The sequence below is a fragment of the Emys orbicularis genome, chromosome 2 (assembly GCF_028017835.1).
Source record: "Emys orbicularis isolate rEmyOrb1 chromosome 2, rEmyOrb1.hap1, whole genome shotgun sequence".
Classification (NCBI taxonomy): Eukaryota; Metazoa; Chordata; order Testudines; family Emydidae; genus Emys; species Emys orbicularis.
In genome coordinates this window covers 195,189,766-195,210,513 of record NC_088684.1, presented here as the reverse complement: position 1 = coordinate 195,210,513, position 20,748 = coordinate 195,189,766, and the positions used below count along the sequence as shown (strand labels likewise).

At 42.2% G+C, this 20,748-nt stretch overlaps 1 protein-coding gene across 1 annotated transcript in view; it reads left to right on the top strand.

The window, feature by feature from the left end:
• The first annotated feature begins 8,116 nt into the window (after nt 1–8,116).
• RAMP3 (receptor activity modifying protein 3) overlaps nt 8,117–20,748 on the top strand; it is a 104,196-nt gene continuing 91,564 nt past the window's right edge. Inside the window, exon 1 of the mRNA XM_065397606.1 lies at nt 8,117–8,309. Coding sequence (XP_065253678.1) covers nt 8,117–8,309 — 193 coding nt within the window. The remainder of the gene's footprint in view (nt 8,310–20,748) is intronic.

Genomic DNA, 20,748 nt, shown 5'->3' with positions numbered 1-20,748 from the left:
ACAGCACATGTGATAGTAAAGAGTTTATTCACTGTCTTAAACTATTATGAATGAATTTTAGCTTTATTTGGTTGAAGATGAAATATAATTCTGTGTATTTCATTGGACTATCACTTTGAAAATTAAAACATGATTTTGTTTTCTGTGGCTGAGCCAAGTTTTTTTTTTTTTAGTTATAGCTTTTGCCTGATGTACAAAGAGAAGAATAATCGTGTACAACTGGAGGAAAGGATCATGGTGCTTATGACACATACAAGAGAACAATTTTAGGATGTTTCTTGCTGCAGGAGGAAAAAACAGTGGGAAATAACTGCAAATCTTAGCTGATCTAGTCTAGATCTCAGGTGCATTGTAAATATCCTCTTTATAGCACATAAATAACACAGATCAGCTGAGTTAAGACTTGTAATTAGTATTTCCAGTACACTGCTCATCTGCAATTCTCAAAGCTCTTCACAGGGTTGTTTCCATTATAGAGTTGAGAAAAGCAAGGCACAGGGAAGATAAGTGATTTGTCCAAAGCCGTACAGTGGTTCAGTAGCAGAGCTGGGGATAGAATCCTGTCTGACTTTCAATCCCATCCTCTTCTAGACTGTGCTGCCATGCTCAAGCACTCAGTTAACTAGATGAGTACATCTAGGGGAAGACATTTTCCATGAACGGCCCTTGACTCTGGAATTCACTCCCCCACCCAGTAAAACAAAGGTTGCATGTGTTGACTTTCAGGAATGTTGCTTGACTTCTCTGTTTGCCTGGACTCTTCCTCTGAGGTGATTTGAAGAGGAGTAGATGAGGAAGGGGTCAGAAGAGCTGTTTTTAGAGCCCTTACTATCACTGGTGGTTGACCTTTTGTGTGAAAGGATTAATGCATTTGTTTGGTATGAAAGATTCTTTTTTGCATGTGCCTAGAATTTACAGTAGGATCATTTTTATACACTGGAAAAATTAATATATGACAACTTCTTCCCCTCTTGTTATAGCAACCAAGCTAAGACCTGACCAGTCTCCCAAGTTACTTTATTTGTTACAGGAACCTCCAAGTGAGACATCCCCTCTCTTCCACACACATCTGTTCTGTTTTCCTTTGCTGTCAGAACTACGAAGTACAGTTGTGAAGCTGTTTTTACTAGCCATAGTTGCTAGCTTTATGATACTGAGTATCTAAATGTCTTTAACATTGTTTGCCTCAATCAGTGCTTAATTTGTAATGAAAGAGTTGCCGGGGCTCAAGCAATATTTTTACATTCATAACTGATGCAGCAAGCCCAGAGGTGTCGGGGCTAAGAACTGCTAAGCCTAGAGGTGCCAGGGCTCAGCCGTGGCAAAAATAAAGCACTGGTGTCAATACACTTCAAAATATCAAAATAATAAAAATATTTGAGGGGTGTTTTTTTTTTTCAAATTAAGGCCAACATTTTCTGCCTACATTTAGGCAGCCAGATCACATTTTGTCACCTTCGGTAAAATGGCCTATTTTTTCAGAGGCACCGAGAGTTCACAACCTAGCATCACTGAAAACCAGGCCACTTTTATATTTAGATACTTACATATTGGATTTAGGTGTCAATGTTAGGCATCAAGAATCCACTGAAGTGAGTGAGGCTTTGCACAGGTGCAGGGATCTGCCCATATGATTCTCATTTCAAGATTGGAGTCCAAGTTGATTTGAGTGTTTGTGGGTGTTTTCCCAGTCTGTGTCTGTTTCCATCTGGGAATCAAGATATTTACATACAAATCTATCTTAATTTTCTCTCTGCTCAGACCAGATCATACAGGAGAAAAGAATTTAAGACCATAGAATTTGTTTTGCTTAAAATTCACATAATCTTTAAATGCATACAAAGTCTTTGAAGAATATTTCTCTTTGGTCATAGTAGTAGTCCATTTACCATTGTGTTTGATATTTTCATAGCATATGCATTCTTCCTTTCTCTGGTGTAAAAGACTTGGATAAAATATTTGTATGAAATTATGCAAACAAAGTTCAGAGGAGAACACAGTTTTAATTACCTGTTTATGTCTCTTGGTTTTTTTTAAACTTGTAGAACAGAAAAGGCATCCATTCAGAAGCATTAAATGGGAACCAAAAGTTTTAAAAGTTCTATGTAAATTGACCTCTTTTAGCTAAAAATAGAGATGAGCTGAACTTAGGCCCAGTCTTCCAGCCCTCACTCCAATGAGTAGCCCAATTAAAATCTGTCTTGAAAATGTTAATGTACCTTTGGATACAAATGATTTATTGGCCCTAGGGTGTAGGGAAGTAAAATTTACCCTACAGTACCAGATGAGACCATCAGTCCATCTAGTCTAGAATACTGCTCTGTCAGAGGCGAATTGCAACCCAGCGGCTTCCACAACATACTAGATATAACCAATATCTCCCTGACAGCCTCAGTGGATCAGCTTAACCCTGTCCCCTGAAGCATGATATTTCATTCCCTTACCTGGCATAGCTATAAGTGTTTTAGTGGTCAGGAAGTAAATAAATCAATCTTGCCATTTATTTGACTCAATCTTGTGTTATGTCGCAATAGGACAGGTCCTTGGAAGTTTGGTATTGGAACTACTACCTATGCTATGCTATGCCCATTGTTTTATTGAGAAGTAGGACTAAAAGTCACACTTCCAGAAATGGGATTGGAGCATTTGAAAATGCTGGCTGGCTGACACTATGGTGATGTTCTGTCAAGGCAGTACTGCAGGGAACTATAACAAATTGTACTTTTGGGAGTATTGCTATCACATATTGTGGGTGGAGGGGTATGGAGTTATACACAGATAATTGGTATTTGCAAGATCTCTCATATCATAGTGTAATAGCTTTTTACTGTCATGTTGTTGTTACTGAACCGTAACTGCAAAATATAAACTTCAGTTTTCCTGAAGAGGTAAATTTGATAGATCTGTTGATGGACATGAAACATTATTAGTGAGTGTCAGGATGGTAACTGAAAGCCCATCTGTAACTACAGTTACATCACATCAAAGGTGCTAATCCTAAAGCCTTTTGCTTACAAGGTGGGTCACAAATACATCGGCTTCTAAGAATTATTCATTTTTGTTCAGTTTGCTGAAAATGTCAGTTTAAGTAGCTAGCCTATGAATTTAAAATAGCTTCACTATCTCAAAGTTAGTGCACCTTCCTTTAAATTTCAGTTATTGTTCTGCCAATAGGGTTTTATTTGCATTATGGTATTTCAGGAAGTAAGCCTAAAATGGGGCCCGGGGAGAGAATCTGCTGAATTTTACAAGTTGAAAACAATTACTTTCATAAAAGATATTTGCTATGCATTTTGTGCAGTGACTTTTCCACCCTGAAGCAGATAAAGAAACACTGGCCACATTATTTAAAAACAAAACTTGATTCTTTATTTGAAATGTTTCTTATGCTTTGGCCACATCTCTGTATCCTGTGTCAAAACACTTTGATTGTTTTAATAACCAGTATATTAATGCTCATGAAGATCATGTCCACTCTAAGTCCTTGGAACTGTTAAATATTATGATTTATAAGGGAAAATTGACATCTGCCAAAATCCTAATTTTTTAAAAAAGAGATTCAATCAATAAACATCATAGGGTAGCAAGCCTGTGGCTATATAGAATTTCATGGTTATCATTATGCTACAGTGGTCGCTCAAAACTTCATGTGGATAGCTGGAATAGAACTCAGCTCCTCCTTTAGAAGCTCAAATGCTAATCACTGGAGCTAAAGAATGACATCCAATCGCTATTAGTTGTCTAGGGCCTATGGTATTTCACTAGATATGCTTCCATCCAGGAGAAAATAGTGGCATGCACAGACTAGCAAGTCCTATATAATATCTTTAAAAACTTAATTCCCATAGCTATATTATAATACTGATGACTTTAAATCACCTTTAATGTGATTTGTTTACATTTTCCATTTCTCTCAGCTTGGACAATTAAAAATTGGCCAGTCAATTTCACTTTTGTTTATAGTCAATTTCACTTTGCTTTACACCTGCAATAAATAGCACCATGCTGCAATGTTTGGACTTTCCAAATTGTTTTTTTTTTTTTTTTTTTATAAAGTAACAAATATTTATTTAAACAAGTCTCAAAATGTAACACACCAGAAAATGCTGCTATGCACACTGATAGTATCTCAACCATTTGTTTCTATAACAAATCAACCTGCGATTTCGATTAGAAATAAAACACTGTTTCCCTGGCAGAGTTTCCAATCAATTGAAACATTACACACACATAGTATTTATAAAAATAAAGTTATACACAGGCACACACATAACACAATCTATATTATAACATTAGGTTATATAAAAGTTTATTTTTTTAAAATTCTAAATGTTATGGTTAATCTGACCTTATCAGTGACAGCGACTTCATGCACTATTGAAATGTAATTACCTAGATGCAATCTTTCTGCTTATCTAGAAATACTTTCCGGCTGTGTATGAAACTGAACAGCATACATGTTTTTTAGTTGTCTTGCTAAGTCTCCAGGAAGGCTCTCCCTGTTGCTTCGGCTCCTGGCATTTTTAAATCAGGAAGCTAACTTCAAATGCTTATGGATTGAGGAACATAGGGTTTAAATATTGATGAAAATGAGCAATGTATGGTTTCCCACCCTGGACACGATCATGCAGAGATGAAATGGCAGCATTAAAACACATTCAGCACTTGCTTAAGGCTACTGGCTATTCTGTCCTGGAATATATATTTTATTAAAGGGTAGCGGCTGCCGATCTATACATATTACATTTTAAATAACACATTGGCATTTGAGATAACTCAAGAAAATGTGATGAGAAAAGGTGTCGAGGAAGATATCTCAGCAGAAGTTTAGCTCACGCCAAATATGCGCCGAACAAGGGATCCCTGGCAGACGGTGCCTGCCCTAGACAGCCTGTGGGTGAGAGTTCCAAAGAGAAGAGAGAAAATGCCCAAACTTCCCCCTTTAAAGGAGAGGTTTGAGACTACAGCTTTACTGATCAATGGGCAGCTGGGGCCCGCCCCTTTTCTGTTTGGAAGGGGAGACTGACGAGAATATGATTACTGCAGACAGACAGATGGACACACAAGCCAACGGACAGGGACGGCTTTAGGAAGTGCGGGGCCCAATTCGAACAGTTTCGACGGGGCCCCAGCAGGGATGACTAAAAAAAAAGACACTTAAAAAGAACCCTTTCATTTCTTCCATGTATTATTTACTTTCCATGACTATATAAATAATAAAATTATATATTACATACATTGCGTCATATATTAATTAGCTGATTTTCACTTTCATATTAGGAAAATAATTCATGTTTTGATAGTTGTACAACTGATTTTCTTCAATAATGTTTATTTTATTAAAATTTATAAAATATTTCCTTATTAATATAAAATTGTGCCCGCCTCCCGGCCCGCGGAAACAAACCCTGCTTCCCCAGCGCCGCCCCGCCAAAACAGCTGTGGGCCGAAAAGGAAGGTTGGGGGGGGGGGGTGACATAGGGTGACCAGATCACAGCAGTAAAATAGGACCTGACCCCTCCCCGCTCAGCCCCACCATCACACCCCTCTTCACTCCCTAGCCCCCTGCTGGCTTGCTCTGTCCCTCCTAGTCAGTCCCCTACCCACCACTTGCCTCCTTTCACCTTCTCCCTCCCCTGCCAGAAACCCCCATGCCCGCCCCTAGAACCTCTGCTGGCTCACTGCTTGCCTCTTTGCCCACCCGCCGCTTGCCCACCTGCTCGCCCCCCCCCCAAGTATAAAGCCTCATTCAAAGACCCAGGGGTCACTATATTACTGCACACAGCAGTCAATCAGTGCAGTTGTAGATAAATCTCTGCATTATGCATTTTTGTATAACTTTTATATGACTTTGTATTGAACCTTGGTAATGTTATAGCTGGCCCCTAAGGTAGTATAATTAAGGTAAAAGAAAAATGTCTTTTTGCTAGAAGTAGAATAAGGAGCTTCCCCCCACTTTGTAATCAATTGACCTGTTGAATGAATGAGGTGTGAATGAGGAAGGTGTGGAAGGCAGGCACTTCCAGACAGCTGCAACCCTTGGAGAGGGGCTGGGAGCCAGCCAAGGAGAGCTTTGCCCAGGGCTGAGTGGGACAGAGTTTGGGTGCAGGCTCCGGGTTGGGGCACGGTGTGGGGTGCAGGATGGGTGGAGGGGTGCAGGCTCTGGGAGGGAGTGCGGAGGGGTGGGTGCAGGCTTTGGGACAGAGTTTGGGGGCCGGAGAGTGGGTGGTGGGTGCTGGGGGGGAGGGGACTGCCATCACATGTGGCTTCCTTCCTCCCCTGCTGCCCCTCACCATAGCCTCAGTGGGGGATGGGGCTGCCCCTTGCCCAGTGTTTGCAGGAGTGGTGGCTGGGGGGAAACCCAGTCAAACTCTGGTTTTACTCTTTCGTTGATGGGTCACTTTAACCCCTTACAAATGCCTTCCTGCCTCTCTCACCCCCCTTTTCTACTGGGCTTGTTTGATCTTTTTGGTGGAGCCAGATGAAAACCACAAACCCCAGCGAGAGCAACAGGCTGGAAGACTAGACTGAACCCACCACCCACCCAGCCTAGTCCATTCCAGAGCCCAGGACTGAGGGCAAATGTCCCCTCACCCCCGGGCCACCTGCTTCCACTCCTGGCCTCTCCTAGCGCCGCCAGCGATTCTGTGTGGCTGCATCGGGCTGGATTTCAACTGGACCCCCCCCCGCTAAATTCACCCCTGTTTTGCAACCACTCTGCACCAAGAGCACCTTCCTTCCCTGCCCCAGAGCTGCTGGATGGCTAGAAAGGTGAGCTGGGTGTTTGATCGATCCGGAATATTATTGTGCCCCCTCCCCCAAAAAAACCTTAATGTCCACACAGCTTTGGAGGGGGGGGGGGAATATTCCTCCCCCCCAAAGCCGGTCTATTTTATTGTTGCAGGGCAAATGAAGGAGCCAGAGTTTAATGGAAATATTCAGCCCCTACAGTGGTCTTGCAGCAGGGGAAGCAGAGTTGATGGAAAGAGAACTGGTTTGGATAGGAGCCCCCGTCCCCCTCCTTTTCAAAATAATTTGGGGAGGGGAATCGGATCACTCCGTGCCTCAGTTTCCCCTCTCGGGGGAGAGGGGAGAGATAAAAGTCTCAGCCTGCCGTGTTGCAGACCTTTCGCATTCTCCCCTCTTGATGTATTTGATTTCCTCCTCCAAACCTCCCTCTCTCTTTCTCACCTGGAATTCACAGCACTAAGTACTGGCTCGGGGCTTTCTTCCTGGGTTACATGATCCCGAGTTTAGTTTTGAAACAGACACAGGCAGGCACAAACTCACCCTCAAACAGCAACACCACCGAAAACCACAAAACCAACCCAATATTACAAACCTATGGGGAATCACGGGGTCAAACACTCACTGACCGAAGCCCCAGCAGCTGCTAAGGTGAGTGAGGTCCACTGCAGAGATTCCTGTCTCCCACCGGACCGGAAGCCCCCTAGGTGTCTCCTCCAGGTGAGTGCTGGGGGGAGGGGAGGAGAAGGCTGCAAAGCACATGTGCCTTCTGCCCCCCTCCCCCCTCCTGACCTGCAACAGCCCCTGCTGCCTCTGCCTCAGCCCCCTGCCGGCCAGCGTCAGACCCACAGACACAAAGGCAGGCACTCAGCAGACAGGCACATAGGCACGCTGCGGATGATCACCCAAGGAGCCACACAAAGACACCGAGGCGCTCAAGAGGCTCGGATAACACAGGGAGAGACAAGCACACACACAGCTAGCTCCCTGCTGGTCAATTTCACGCTCGCCCTAGACAGCTGTGCGGGCAGACGCCTCCGTTGTGGGCCTCCCCCTTTCTCCTCCTTCTCAGCAACCTCCAGCTGCACGAAACTTCCCATCGGCTGCCCTGGAGGATCCCAGAATAGCCACAACAACATCCTCCTCCTTCCTCCCAGTCCAAAGGCGAGCCGGAGAAAGGGGGAGGAAGAAACAAGGCGGGGGAGCGGGGGTGGGCAAAAATGGGAAATGGAAGTTGGAGTTGATTGGTGCTGCTGAGAGGCTGATGATCGCATCTCAGGGTAGGGACGGGGAGGAGGAGTGGAGCTGGGGGAAAGCTTGCACGCCCGCCCACCCCCAGTTGTCGCTGCTTCTGCTTTGATGCAAAGGAATGAAGAGGGGTTTCCTGAGGGGAGAGCGTGTGGTTGATCCGAGGTGTGTTTGCTGGTGGCTGCAGACCTGCCGCCCTCTTTCCTCCCCATGCGGGCGCTTTCCCCCAGAGGCTCTGAGTCCTGGTTGCTCCTACTGCGGGATGGAGACGCATGCTTTCTGGCTAGTGCAACTTTTCCTTTTCGTGTTGTGGGGTAAGTAGCTGGCTTGCAAGATGATGCTCAGAACATCTCGGGCAAATGGTCAGTAAAAAGCACCTGGAGAAGTTATTAGCACGCCTCACTTACTAGCATGTATGAGTCTTTGCTGTTCTAGGAAGGTGTTTTGTCTTAAATAACTTAAAGCATTTATTATATTACCCCAGCAACAAAAGTGTTTTAAGGTACTGGTTTGTGGGTTTCCCTTACAAGATAAAAGGAATAGATTTTTGCCAGGCATCTTTAGCTGAATGTAAATGTGAAAATGTAAACCCTTTCTACAAGTCCTGATTCTGCTGGAGAAGCAGAGCCCTTCCAGAAAGGTGATTTCATAAGGGGTTATTACATGCCAGAGAGAAAACAATCATACACAACCTCCCCCTCCATAATTCCCACCTCACTTAAATTATTCGGTAACAGTCTGAGTAAGGGAATCTGAAAAGAAGCCCTTCTCTAAGGCATTAATGAGTTTGTGGCTGTCCTCGAGGAAGATGTGCTGGGTTGTATTTTGTAAGGTTAGTGGCTTTTTAGTGTCAAAGGCATTTTTGTGAGACTATACTAGCTGAAGTCTGATTTTCACCTCATTTGCTGGAGCTGTATATTAAAAATAAAGACTAGGGAAAGGCAACTTGGGTTATAAAAGAATAGATCATCTGTTTGGGAAGAGGATTTTTCTAAGAGCAGAAGGAATCTCTTCCTATGATATCAAGCACTGGGAACAGACCTCTGATAGTGTCCTGGTGAGAAAGGAGAAGCTGTCTCCAGCCCTCTCCTTGTTTCCCCACACACGCCTTATCAATTAGTTACAGTGTGAGAGATGTGTACATTTCACCCAGGGTGTTGATGATGCTGTGACAGGCACAGAACCACCTCCTTCTCAGCCATGCAGCAGATGGCTGCTGTAAGACCCAGAGAACAAGAGTGAATAAATGTAAAAATAAGATGCCAAATCCTGAAAAGCGTTGAGAACTGAATTGGGGTTAGCTTGATCGTGTACACAGGAACTGTATGGCTTTCCCCCCCCTTTCTTCTTGCAGTGATATTAACTAAGGTAGCACATTTTTCTGTAAAATAGTTCAAAATAATCATCTTTGACATGATAGCTGGCTGCGTATAGATTTGGCCAATTCCCGAAGTCCTCACTCAGGCACAGTGGTCATTTTCCTTGAATGAGAGCTGTAAGATTGATAACTTAAGTTTTGACCACCAGCCCAACATCCCGCAAGCCAATTTTGCCAGGAGATGAGTCAAGACATACATTACTATAGACGCTCACTTTCCAGGAAGAATGAATTGACTAACTTCTGAATTATATTCATCCTTTTCACACCAGCTTTAGTGTGGGCTCCCTCCCCCTCTTTGGGAAGCAGGGAATTTTCCTGGTCCGGAGGCTGGATGATTCTATTTAGGATTTGCTCAAACAGTTACTTGTAGCTGTGCAGATACCTTTCAGATTTTTCACATTCTTTAACTTCAGTTTACACTATGTTGTTAATCATTGATATTTCATTTTCCCCCCTTGTAGCTGTCTTTAGGAATTCAGGATTTAAAACCTTATAGTCAAATCCAAAGTTACCGACAGAATCTTATTCTGATCTTATTTACACCAGTCTAACTCAGGTGATGACAGTGGAGTTACTCTTGATTTACACAGATGTGAGAAGAGAATCAGGCCCAGAGTATTTAGAAGGGTATTCCATGTACTTTATAGGAGATAAAAACTTGAGACCAGAAGATAGAGATCTTTACATGAAAAGGCCTGTAAATAAGAGGAACATCTGGTTCTGACAATTTTCAGAAACGATGGGCCTCTAGTAACATTTTTTGCTTTTAAAAAAAAGTAAAATGTCCATTTTGGTGGATTTTTCTCTCAACATTGTTTGAAACCTACCTTATGCAGTCAAATGTTTTGTACATTTCCATTTAAAATGCATTTCAGAATACAAACTTTCCTGACACCTAATGGTTGATTTCTTTACTGCTGAACATAGGGAAATAATCAGTAAATTTTGAGTAGGAGAAACTTCCAGTGTTAGATTTTGTCATGACTCTCACAAGTGAAACATGTTTACTAAGGATTTATTCCCAGAGAATGAACGGACTGAGGACTACTCTTCCTGTACCTCCAACAATTACACACAGCTCTCACCAGAGACACTAACAGGTCAGTCCCCCAGACTAGAGTTTCTTGCCTAGGCCAGTTGCTCACCTAACTGAATTTTACTGAAGAACTGATTTTTATGGTGGTCTACAACTGACAATGGATTGCTTTTGATGAAAAGCGAAGGGATAGATTTTGCATGAACAACAAAGATGTAAATGGAATCAAACTAATTCCCTGATTTAAAACCAACTTTTTATGATTACTAAAAAATTCACAATGTGGAATCTGACTATTATAAATAATACTCAATAAGTGTAGTAAGTGTAAGCCAACTACAGTTTGCGCTGATTCTTCTGATGGCAAATAATACAAACATGATTCCTAGCATCAGTGATTCCCCAGGGATATTGACTTTAATTGAACACTTTGAACCATCGTTGTTCCTCCTTGTTTTTATTTCCGTATGATCCAGTTTAAACACTGACCCTTGTGCCTTTTCTCTTTCGGTCAGATGTTGTTATGGTTGATCAGTCAATGCTCCCGTTGAATTACTCAAAGTATATATTTTGAGAGCCTGTTCTGCACATCTATTTATCTTAGGTAATTTACATGGCACCCATTACCATAGTATATGAGTGCCTCACAGTCATTAATGTATTTTCATCACAACATCCCTGTGAGGTAGGGAAATGCTATTATCCCCATTTTTTTACAGATGGGGAACAGAGAAGCTAAGTGACTTGCCCAATGTCACACAGGGAGTCAGTGGTGGAGCAGGGATTTGAGTGCACAGCCATTTAAGAGTCCAGTAGCATATTTTACAAGAGTAATTGTTCTGGCATCCTTTTTCAAACATTCCCCCCTCCATCCTGTAAAGATGGCTGCTTATTAGTAGTGCTGTGTCTATAGGTAAGGATGAAAGATGCTATATAAGTGTAAGAAGTTATCATTTATATTGAAACTTCATATTTTTTTAATTGTACAAGCATCTGTCTCAGCAAAACATGTTAAAGTAGAAATGTGATAACTATCATGATCGTTAGCACTTTTAATGCCCAGATCTCAAAACATTCTACAAAGTTGTAAAGTATCATTACCACTGTATTTTACAGCTGGGGAACTGTAGCACAGAGAAGCGAAGTATTTTGCCAGAGTTGCCCAGCAAATCAATGTCAGATCTGGAAACTGAATATGGCTCCAGGCTCCCACTCTTGTATCTTATGCTCTGGACTACACCTCCACACTGCTAATTATCACTAGAGCTGTATAAGAAGGACCCGATCCTGGAAGGTACTTGCGTGCCTTTTGTAAATACAGAATGCCCTCAAGTTCAACTCCATGTAAGATTGGATTCTAGTGAGAAAGAGAAACGCATGAATGATTTAAAAAAAATTGATTAAATTTGAAAAAAACTTCCCTATCATCTTAGTGATGAATCTAGTCCACTGTTTTGTGGCTGAAAGGGTTGGGATGAAGGGAGTGAAAATCAGCGTGGGAACGACATTGAATACAATAGATCAAGGTGTCAGTCAGTCAGACATAAGTACGAGTCTGTGTGTACTCTTAAAATGAGAACATCTCATTTTGAAACAGACCAGACCAGCTTAGCAATACACTACTCTGCCAAAGCGCTGCTCTCATTTGTTAGGGATCCTGCATGTTTTCAAACAGCAATCAACAGGAAATATAATCAACGAACTCTATTGCTATCACTTTTGAAGCAAAGCAGACAAATTCTGATGCAGCCTGTGCTTCCAAGTTGCTGTTAGATCCTGGCACAACTCCACCATACTTCACAGTTTCCATCTTCCTTCGCCCCCTCTTCCCCTCCCCCCATAACCTGAAGATTTCTAAGGTCTGCCCAGACCCCAGTGTACAGACTCATACTCGGTACAGTTAAGGTGACTGGAAAAAATGTACTGTGTTCATAAGAGAGAGATCTTCTGAAATGTACATGCATGTGCTGTGGGTGGCAGCAGAGAGCATCAAATATTCAAGCAAAAGCACGCTGGTCCCAGAAGTCAAGAAGAATGACACCTACAAGATTAGAGGTACATTCCAGATTAAAGATAGGAGATAGACGGACACACACAAATTGGCAGACTGATTCTGATCCCATTCCACTGATGCAATTCCACTGAATTCAGTGGAGTTACTCCTGATTTACACCAGTTTAAGTGAGAGTAGCACTTGCCTCTGACTCGTTTTTTTTTTTACATGGGAATGAAATTGTCTCGTAGTGTTTGATTTAAAAAAAAAAGTATGTTGTATATATACAAACACACACACGCAATTTTATAAGGATATTATTGTGGACGAGTTCCTGGTGTAGGACAGCATGTCCTCAGTAAAAAGTGCACTAGGTGTGGTGGTTCTGCTTTTTAAGCCATATTTCTTTATTGCGCTGTCAAATTGTTATTTGTTTGAGACGCTGTTTTTCCACCACCTCAGTGCTGATTACAGAGCTTATTCACTGGTTGCCCTAATTGCAAGCAAATGAAATTCCACCTACTTCCACCAAAAAAAGGAAAAAAAAAAAAAAAAAAAAAAGAAATTGCGCAAAGGGATCAATGAAAAACGTCACTTGCCAAATACCATTTGTCATCAACCTGTGGCTTTGTTTACTTCTCACATCTCTCTCTTGTAGCAAACTACCTTCCCCCATAGTGGTTGTCCACATACACATTTCCACTGTAATAATGACACCAATCTTAATTCACACCTTTGGTGGAAGTCTGTGTGTGGACACTTTCTGATTTAAAAATAAGAGTCCTATTTCAATAAAAAACAAAATTGAAATAGGACACTTATTCCAAAATACAATTTAATTTTGAAATAAGAGTGTCCATACAGACTTGCACTGAAATAAAAAGGTTGTTATTTTCGTGCAAATTTATATGTAGGCCAGCCCTAAGAAAGCTATGTGACTAGCCCCAGAAAAGAGGTGGGAATGAGGTAGAGATCTTGATTTTAGTATGGCCTTTGACATACTCATCACATTCTCATAAATAAACTAGGAAAATGTGGTCTAGATGAAATTAATAAAAGGTGGTTGCAAATCTGGTTGAAAGGCCATATTCAAAGTGTAGTTATCAATGGATCACTGTCAAACTGAGGGATGAATCTAGCGGGGCCCTGTAGGGGTCTGATGATCTTCAATATTTTCATTAATGACTTGGATAATGGAATGGAGAGTATGCTTATAAAATTTACAGACGACACCAAGCTGGGAGGAGTTGCAGGCACTTTGGAGGACTGGATTTGAATTCAAAATGACCTTGACAAGTTGGAGAATTGATCTGAAATCAACAAGATGAAATTCAATAAAGACAAGTGCAAAGTACCACACTTTGGAAGGAAAAATCAAATGCACAACTACAAATGGGGGATAACTGGCTAGTTGGTAGTACTGTTGGAAAGGCTCTGAGGTTATAGTGAACCCCACACTGAGTATGAGTCAACAATGTGATGCAATTGTGAAAAAGGCTTATATCATTCTGAGGTGTATTAACAGGAATGTTGTATGTAAGACACGGGAGGTAATTGTCCCTCTCTACTCAGCACTGGTGAAGCCTCAGCTGGAGTACTGTGTCCAGTTCGAGCACCACAATTTAGGAAGTATGTGGAGAAATTGGAGAGAGTCCAGAGGAGAGCAACAAAAATGATAAAAGGTTCAGAAAACCTGATCTACGAGGAAAGGTTGAAAAACCTGGGCATGTTTAATCTTGAGAAAAGAAGACTGAAGGTATGTCTACACTGCAATTAGATACCCATGGCTGGCCTATGCCAGTTGGCTCGGGTCTGCGACTGTTTCATTGCAGTGTAGATTTGCAGGCTTGGGCTGGAGCCTGAGATCTGTGATCCTCTCATCTCACAGTGTCCTAGAGCCTGACTCCAGCCCAAGTCTGCAAATCTACACTGCAATTAAGCTGCCCCTCAGCCTGAGCCCTGTGAGCCCACGTCAGCTGGCATGGACCAACTGCAGGCTTTTAATTGCAGTGTAAATATACCCTAAGGGAAACCTGATAACAGTTTTCAAATATGTTATGCGCTGTCAGGAGCGGCGCCAGGGTTTTTGCTGCCCTAGGCGGCAGTGCTCCTCCTCTGAGCATTTGGCGGCGGGGGGGTCCTTCCGCTCCGCGTCTTCGGGGCACTTCGGCGGCGGGTCCCGGAGCGAGTGAAGGACCCGCCGCCGAATTTCCGCCGAAGACCCGGAGCAGAAGGACACCCCGCCGCCGAATTTCCGCTGAGGGCGGCAAAATGCCGCCCCCCAAATCCTGCCGCCCTAGGCGACCGCCTAGGGTCGCCTAGTGGAAGCGCCGGCCCTGCATGCTGTTACAAAGAGAATGGTGATCAGTTGTTCTCTATGTCCATTGAAGGTAGGACAAGAAGTAATTGGCTTAACGTGCAGCAAGGGAGATTTAGGTTAGATATTAGGAAAAACTTTTTAACTAACAGGGTAGTTAAGCTCTGGAATAGGCTTCTAAGGAAAGCTGTGGAATTCCCATCACTGGAGGTTGTTAAGAGCAGGTTGGACAAACACCTCTCAGGGATGGTCTTAAGTATACTTGGTCCTGCCTCAGCACAGGGGGCTGGACTAGAAGACCTCTCAAGGTCCCTTCCAGCCCTACATTTCTCTGAGTCAATAGGAAATGTTAATGTGAGCCAACAAAAGGTTTCCTAAAACTTTACAGGACTGCTCTAAGATAATATCTTAACTTAATGTCTTCCCTGAAACTAATCCAGAAAGTACTGGGGAGAAGATTGTTCTTCACTGAAGTGAATGTCAAAAGTGTGTGAGCTATTACAAATGGTTCAATGGCTAGAGAGGAAGACAGCCTCTGTCTTGAGAACAGCATGACCTTATCTCATTGGTGTCACTTAGTAATGGCCTTCATTTCTGATGGGAATTCAGAGCTATGTTTGCCAAATGCTCTGTGACTTTTTTTTTTTTTTTTTTGCATCCTCTTGTCTGTTGAGGGCTACATGTTTAAGGATCTATCCTTTTATTTTCTGTATTTTCTCTACTTTATCTTAAAGTAAAGGGTATTGTGTTCTCAGTGTGTTGCCCACCTGTTTTCAGTTCTGGAGAAGCGGTGACTGGGGAAAGGGGATTAATAGCCAAGTTGCTGGTCTGAGCATATTGAGAACCGTTGGATCAGCTGACAAGCAGTGTTGCTGGAACAATTTTTATAACGGGGGTGCTGAAGGAGGAAACCATGGATTGTTATTACTACTTCAAGCCAGGGGCTGTAGCAGCACCCCTAATTCCAGCACCTATGCAGACAAGCCCTCCAGAAATTCTCCTGGCATGGTCTAAGGGCAAGCAAAGCACCAAAAGGAGCATGGACAACGTCCCTGATCCTTCAGACTTTAAAATCTTTGGCTAAGTCTTTATAGGATTGGGCACAAGAGAGCAAGACCAGCGAAGTTGTTGACATGCCTGCACATACACAGCCCCAATTCTGTCTGCTGCTGTCTGTCTGAGTGGCAGAGTTGTGCACTAGGGAGTTTTTCGAAGGCTGGGAGGAAGAAATTCCCCTGAGCGGGCAGTGCAGCAACAGGAGTTTGCTGCTCCACGGCCAGTCCTACATTCTGAAGGCTGAAGTAGTATTTGCAGCATCTACAACCTGCCCTGAGCTGGGGCAGGGAAATGGCCGTTTGATCTAGGTAGTGTCTCAGCCGTATCACCAAATCTCTGCTGCTTGGCAGTGCACAGGGAGCTTCTGAGGAGCAGGGTGTCTGGTTAGCACACAGAGAGAGCAACCCCAGCGTGGGCCCCTGCCCCACTCCCTGAACAGTAGAACCACCCCAATTTTGCTGCTAACAGAGCTCTTCATGTCACAGGAGAGATGTGGCCAGATGTTCCCTATATTGTGTTAATAGATTACTGCATTTAATAGCATAAATGTGCATTCATATAACTGCATCCTTAATATTAATGCAGCATTAGGCTTACACAGTTATAAAAAACAAACTGGGAAATAGAAGTTAAAATTCCTACAGCAACATTAACTGTCACATGGCACATGCGTAACCTCACCTATTCTTGTTTTACTGTTAAATGAGCAGCCTAATATAGTGTTGTTAAATATATACCATAAAACAGGAATTCTCAAACTCCCATTTATGCCATAGACTTTGTGTGACCTTTGGCAAATCACTTAGGCCCAGATCCACAAAGGTATTTAGGCTCCTAACTTCAACTGATTGCAATGGGAGTTAGGAGTCTAAATATTTTTCAGGATCTGGGTCTTAGTCTCTCGGTGTCTGTAAAATGGGAACAGTAGTACTTATCTACCTCACAGGGTGGTGCGAGGATAAAGACATTAAAGACTGTGAAGAGCTTTGAGATCTACTGATGGAAAGTGTGATATAAGAGTTAGGAATTATTATTGTTAAACTTAAGACCTAATGTACCACACTGAATATTCAAAGCCACCTGGCATCCCAACTTCATTTTGATCAGCAGACCTAGAAGGGATTTTTATTCTGATAAACCAACCTGCATCCCACCTGACTGGCATGCATCTCACTAGTGGTACATGTTCCCACAGTGTGAAAACAGAATACTCCCTAATGAGCAATGGGGCGAGTGAATATTGCTGGAGGAACCTCGGGTCTGATTCTCCTTCACCTACATCAGTGTAAATCAGAAATAGTTCTATCAAAGCCAATGCAGTTACACCAACATGTAAGTGATGTGAGAGGAGAATCAGGCCCCTTAAAACATTTGAATTTCCTGGCTTTCTTTATCTTAGTTCAGTGATTTGAATGTCATATGAATGTAGTTTTTTGATGTTTGCATTTGATTGATTTTAAGAGTGGAAGAACATTCCTGTGCTTAATCAATAACGTTACCTTTTTAAGGCTGGGATTTCCAAAGTGGTCTAAGGGCATCAGGTGCCCAACTCCTGTTGTGTGGTGCCCTTCTGGCTCTGACGCAGGACTGGGATGTTGTAAAAGAGTTTGGGTCTTTTGCTTAAGATCTTAGCTGTTGCCTACTGAGCAAGCTTAGATGTGGGTTTGTTTTTCCACCCAACCGCTTTGTACTTTATCACCAAACCAATTTGTTTTTAAAACTTGTTTGTAGACATAGGCCCAGATTTGTAGGTTTGGCTCCACTCAGTCTTTCAGTGCATAACTGACTTAGGAAACTCGTGCCCAGAGTTTTAAAGCTATTTAGGTGCCTAAGTCCTATTGAAATAAATGAGAGTTAGGTGTCTAACTAAATACCTTTAAAATTGGGCCCTAAGTCTCACTTTCAAAAGTGATTTAAGCACTGAGGTGTCTAAGTGTCATTGAAAGTCAATTAGCTTTATGCTCCTAAGTGCTTAAGATGCCTTTGAAAAAAAAGACTTCGGTTCCAAGTCAATTAGGCATTGCAATGCAGAGCAGAGCAACAGCTAAATATCTTTAAAACTCGGGGGCGTGCTCCAGAATGAACACTTCGCTGGGGATGGGGTGGTTATTCCACCACTTGCAGTTTTTAAGTCAAGACCGGATGTTTTTCTAAAAGATCTACTCTAGCTCAGACAGCTGTAATGGGCTTGATGCAGGAATTACTGGGTGAGGTTCTATGGCCTGTGTTATGCAGGAGGTCAGACTAAACGATCATAATGGTCCTTTCTGGCCTTAAAATCTGAGCCGCTATATGCTTTCAAAGTTCAGCCATTTTTAGTTCTGTATAGGAAAAATGGTTGATTTATTTGCGGGGGGGGGGGGGGGGGGAGGGGGATGGAGACGTGCCCCTGCTTCTTCTTCTCCAGCTTCATATAACTCAGCAATGGCTAAAAGGGCTTCCTTCAAACTTTCACCAAAAAAATCGCCTTTTGTCTGAGATCAAGCATAGAAAATGTCAGTCCAAGAAGAACGCTTTGGGGCAAGTGAAAGCGCGGAGATTACAGATACTCATTTGCAGCCTTAATTATAGCATTTGTACCAAACATATCTTGCATTGTGAAGAGAGATAATAAACACCTGGCTCAGACTGTGTCAACACTTCCATTTTAAATCGTATTTGCCAAGCTGAAACTTCTTTGCATTCAATCAAGTGACCAGAGAGTTTATGGATTAATCCTTTCTCAAGCAGTCAAGGCTAGAGTAAAGCGCATGCTATTAGTGCTGTCGATAAAGAATTATGAAAAGTCTCCTGCAACAATGCAGGGAGTTTGGCTACCTTAAAATAAGCAATCGGTTCCAACCCTATTATCTGTGCCCCAGCTGTAAAATAGAAGTTCTAAGCCTAGGCGGGAATAACATAGGTACACAATTAGTTCTGATGCTTTTTTTGAAAAACAAAACATACTTTTGCTTTTGATTTCTGACTTCTATACAAAAGTATATTGTTCCTGTACAACCAGACACAAAGCTTCTTTTAAAATCAGAGATTTTGTAGGCATTTTAACTATTTAATCTACACTAGTGTCCTATGAGAGTTTGAGGAAAAAAACATGTTTGAAGATGGTTTGGATAGTGTATAAAATGAAATTGCTGTGTAGTTATTATGGTGCTTGATGATACTGCTTTGGATCAAGGGATCATTACCCTTGAGCTCAAAGGAGAATCCATCTCAAAGCCTGTCCTTGAGAGCAGACTCACTTCTGTTTTCCAGCCTGCTTTTTAGGTGCTTGAATATAAGGCATTAGGGACTTTTGTGCACTTTCACTGAGTTTGGATTACTTCCAGGGATCCAGGGGAAGAACTGAGTTTCTTGTTTTCCCATATATTGTTTTATTTTTTCGTTTCCCATGCGTGTTCATTGGCATACCCCTAATACAGCCCTTGTTTCCCACAGTTTCCAGTGTGGCTGCAGATCATCTCCACATAGAACGTCTCTTTGCGCTTGGGCTGGGATGTGTTGTACATGTTACCTTCCTTCTGATTTTTTCTTAATAACATGTTGAGATAAAATACAGCAGAAAGGTAAATTGTCAAAAGCAAAGAAAGCCACAGTTTAAAGGTGAAACACAGACTAAGTCATCTTGTTCCTGTAGGTATAACTTAAGTTCTAGAAGATGTTTATGGAACACTTAACTGTGAATGGCCTTGGTTTTATTGTTTTCAGTCATATCTGTAATAAATCTGCAGTGTAGTTCTTATGCATGAAGATAAGGAGGTGGGTAGAGAAAAAAAGTGACAGGATTAACCCTCCACCTAATGTTTCTTCGTCCTGAAGTGTTGTCTTCACCACTGAAATTTTTTAAATGGACTAGTGGTATTTTGTAAAACATGAAGATCAAAGAAAATACAGATCTTCAAACATTTGCCTCCTCTAAAAAGAACCATCACAACTTTCCCTTCCTGGAGAAAACTCAATTCCATTAGCCCCAGTTCTGCCCTCAGCTGGACACGTGTAAATTCCACTGAAGCTAATGAGTAACACCAGTGTAACGGAACTGGGCTCTGTCATTTGGGCTCAAGTCATTTCATATACTTGGGTTCTTTTTTGTGCAAACGTGAATTGTTGCAACCCCCCTCTGCCCCCCCATGTCACTTTAGTATGTTAGAGAGACAAGGTGGGTGAGATAATATCTTTTATTGCACCAGCTTCTGTTGGTGAGAGAGACAAGCTTTTGAGCTTACACAGAGCTCTTCCCTCGGGGCAGGGACCTATTATTTTATTTATGTATTGAGTGCTATGCATACCTACCATATGATGCTATATAAATAACAATATGTGCCAAGGTCTGGGATCTTGTTGCTACTTTGTGACTGCCATGGTGAAAGTACTGTTCTGTCATAAAAAGTCTTATGTGCTCATATGTGACCTGACAACCTAGAATTCAGGGAGGGAGGAAGGAAGGAATAGCTCAGTGGTTTGAGTGTTGGCCTGCTTAAATGGAGGGTTGCAAGTTCAATCCTTGAGAGGGCCACTTAGGGATCTGGGGCAAAATCAGTACTTGGTCCTGCTAGTGAAGGCAGGGGGCTGGACCCAATGACTTTTCAGGGTCCCTTTCAGTTCTATGAGATAGATATATCTCCTTATTTAAAAAAAAAAAAAAAAAGCTTGGGCAGTTTAAAGAACCTCAGGCACAATTATTCCCTTATGGTACATATGGACTTTACTGGAAAATTGACTTTGATGAAATTACATCAACATTAGTACATTTAACCTGTTACTGGTTAGCATGAACAGGCTGCAAGAAGAGCACACATAAACCTGGGGGTGGGCAAGGTAATTAGGGTGGTAATCTTGTTGCAAGGAAAAAACATTTCCCTGATCTCCTGTGATATCAGGATCTTGCTTTAAAATGTCTGCTTCTCAGGGGAAAAAGAAGTTTTAAACGTCTTTAAGTATCCCGTGCTATAAACACTTCCTCAGGAGGGAGT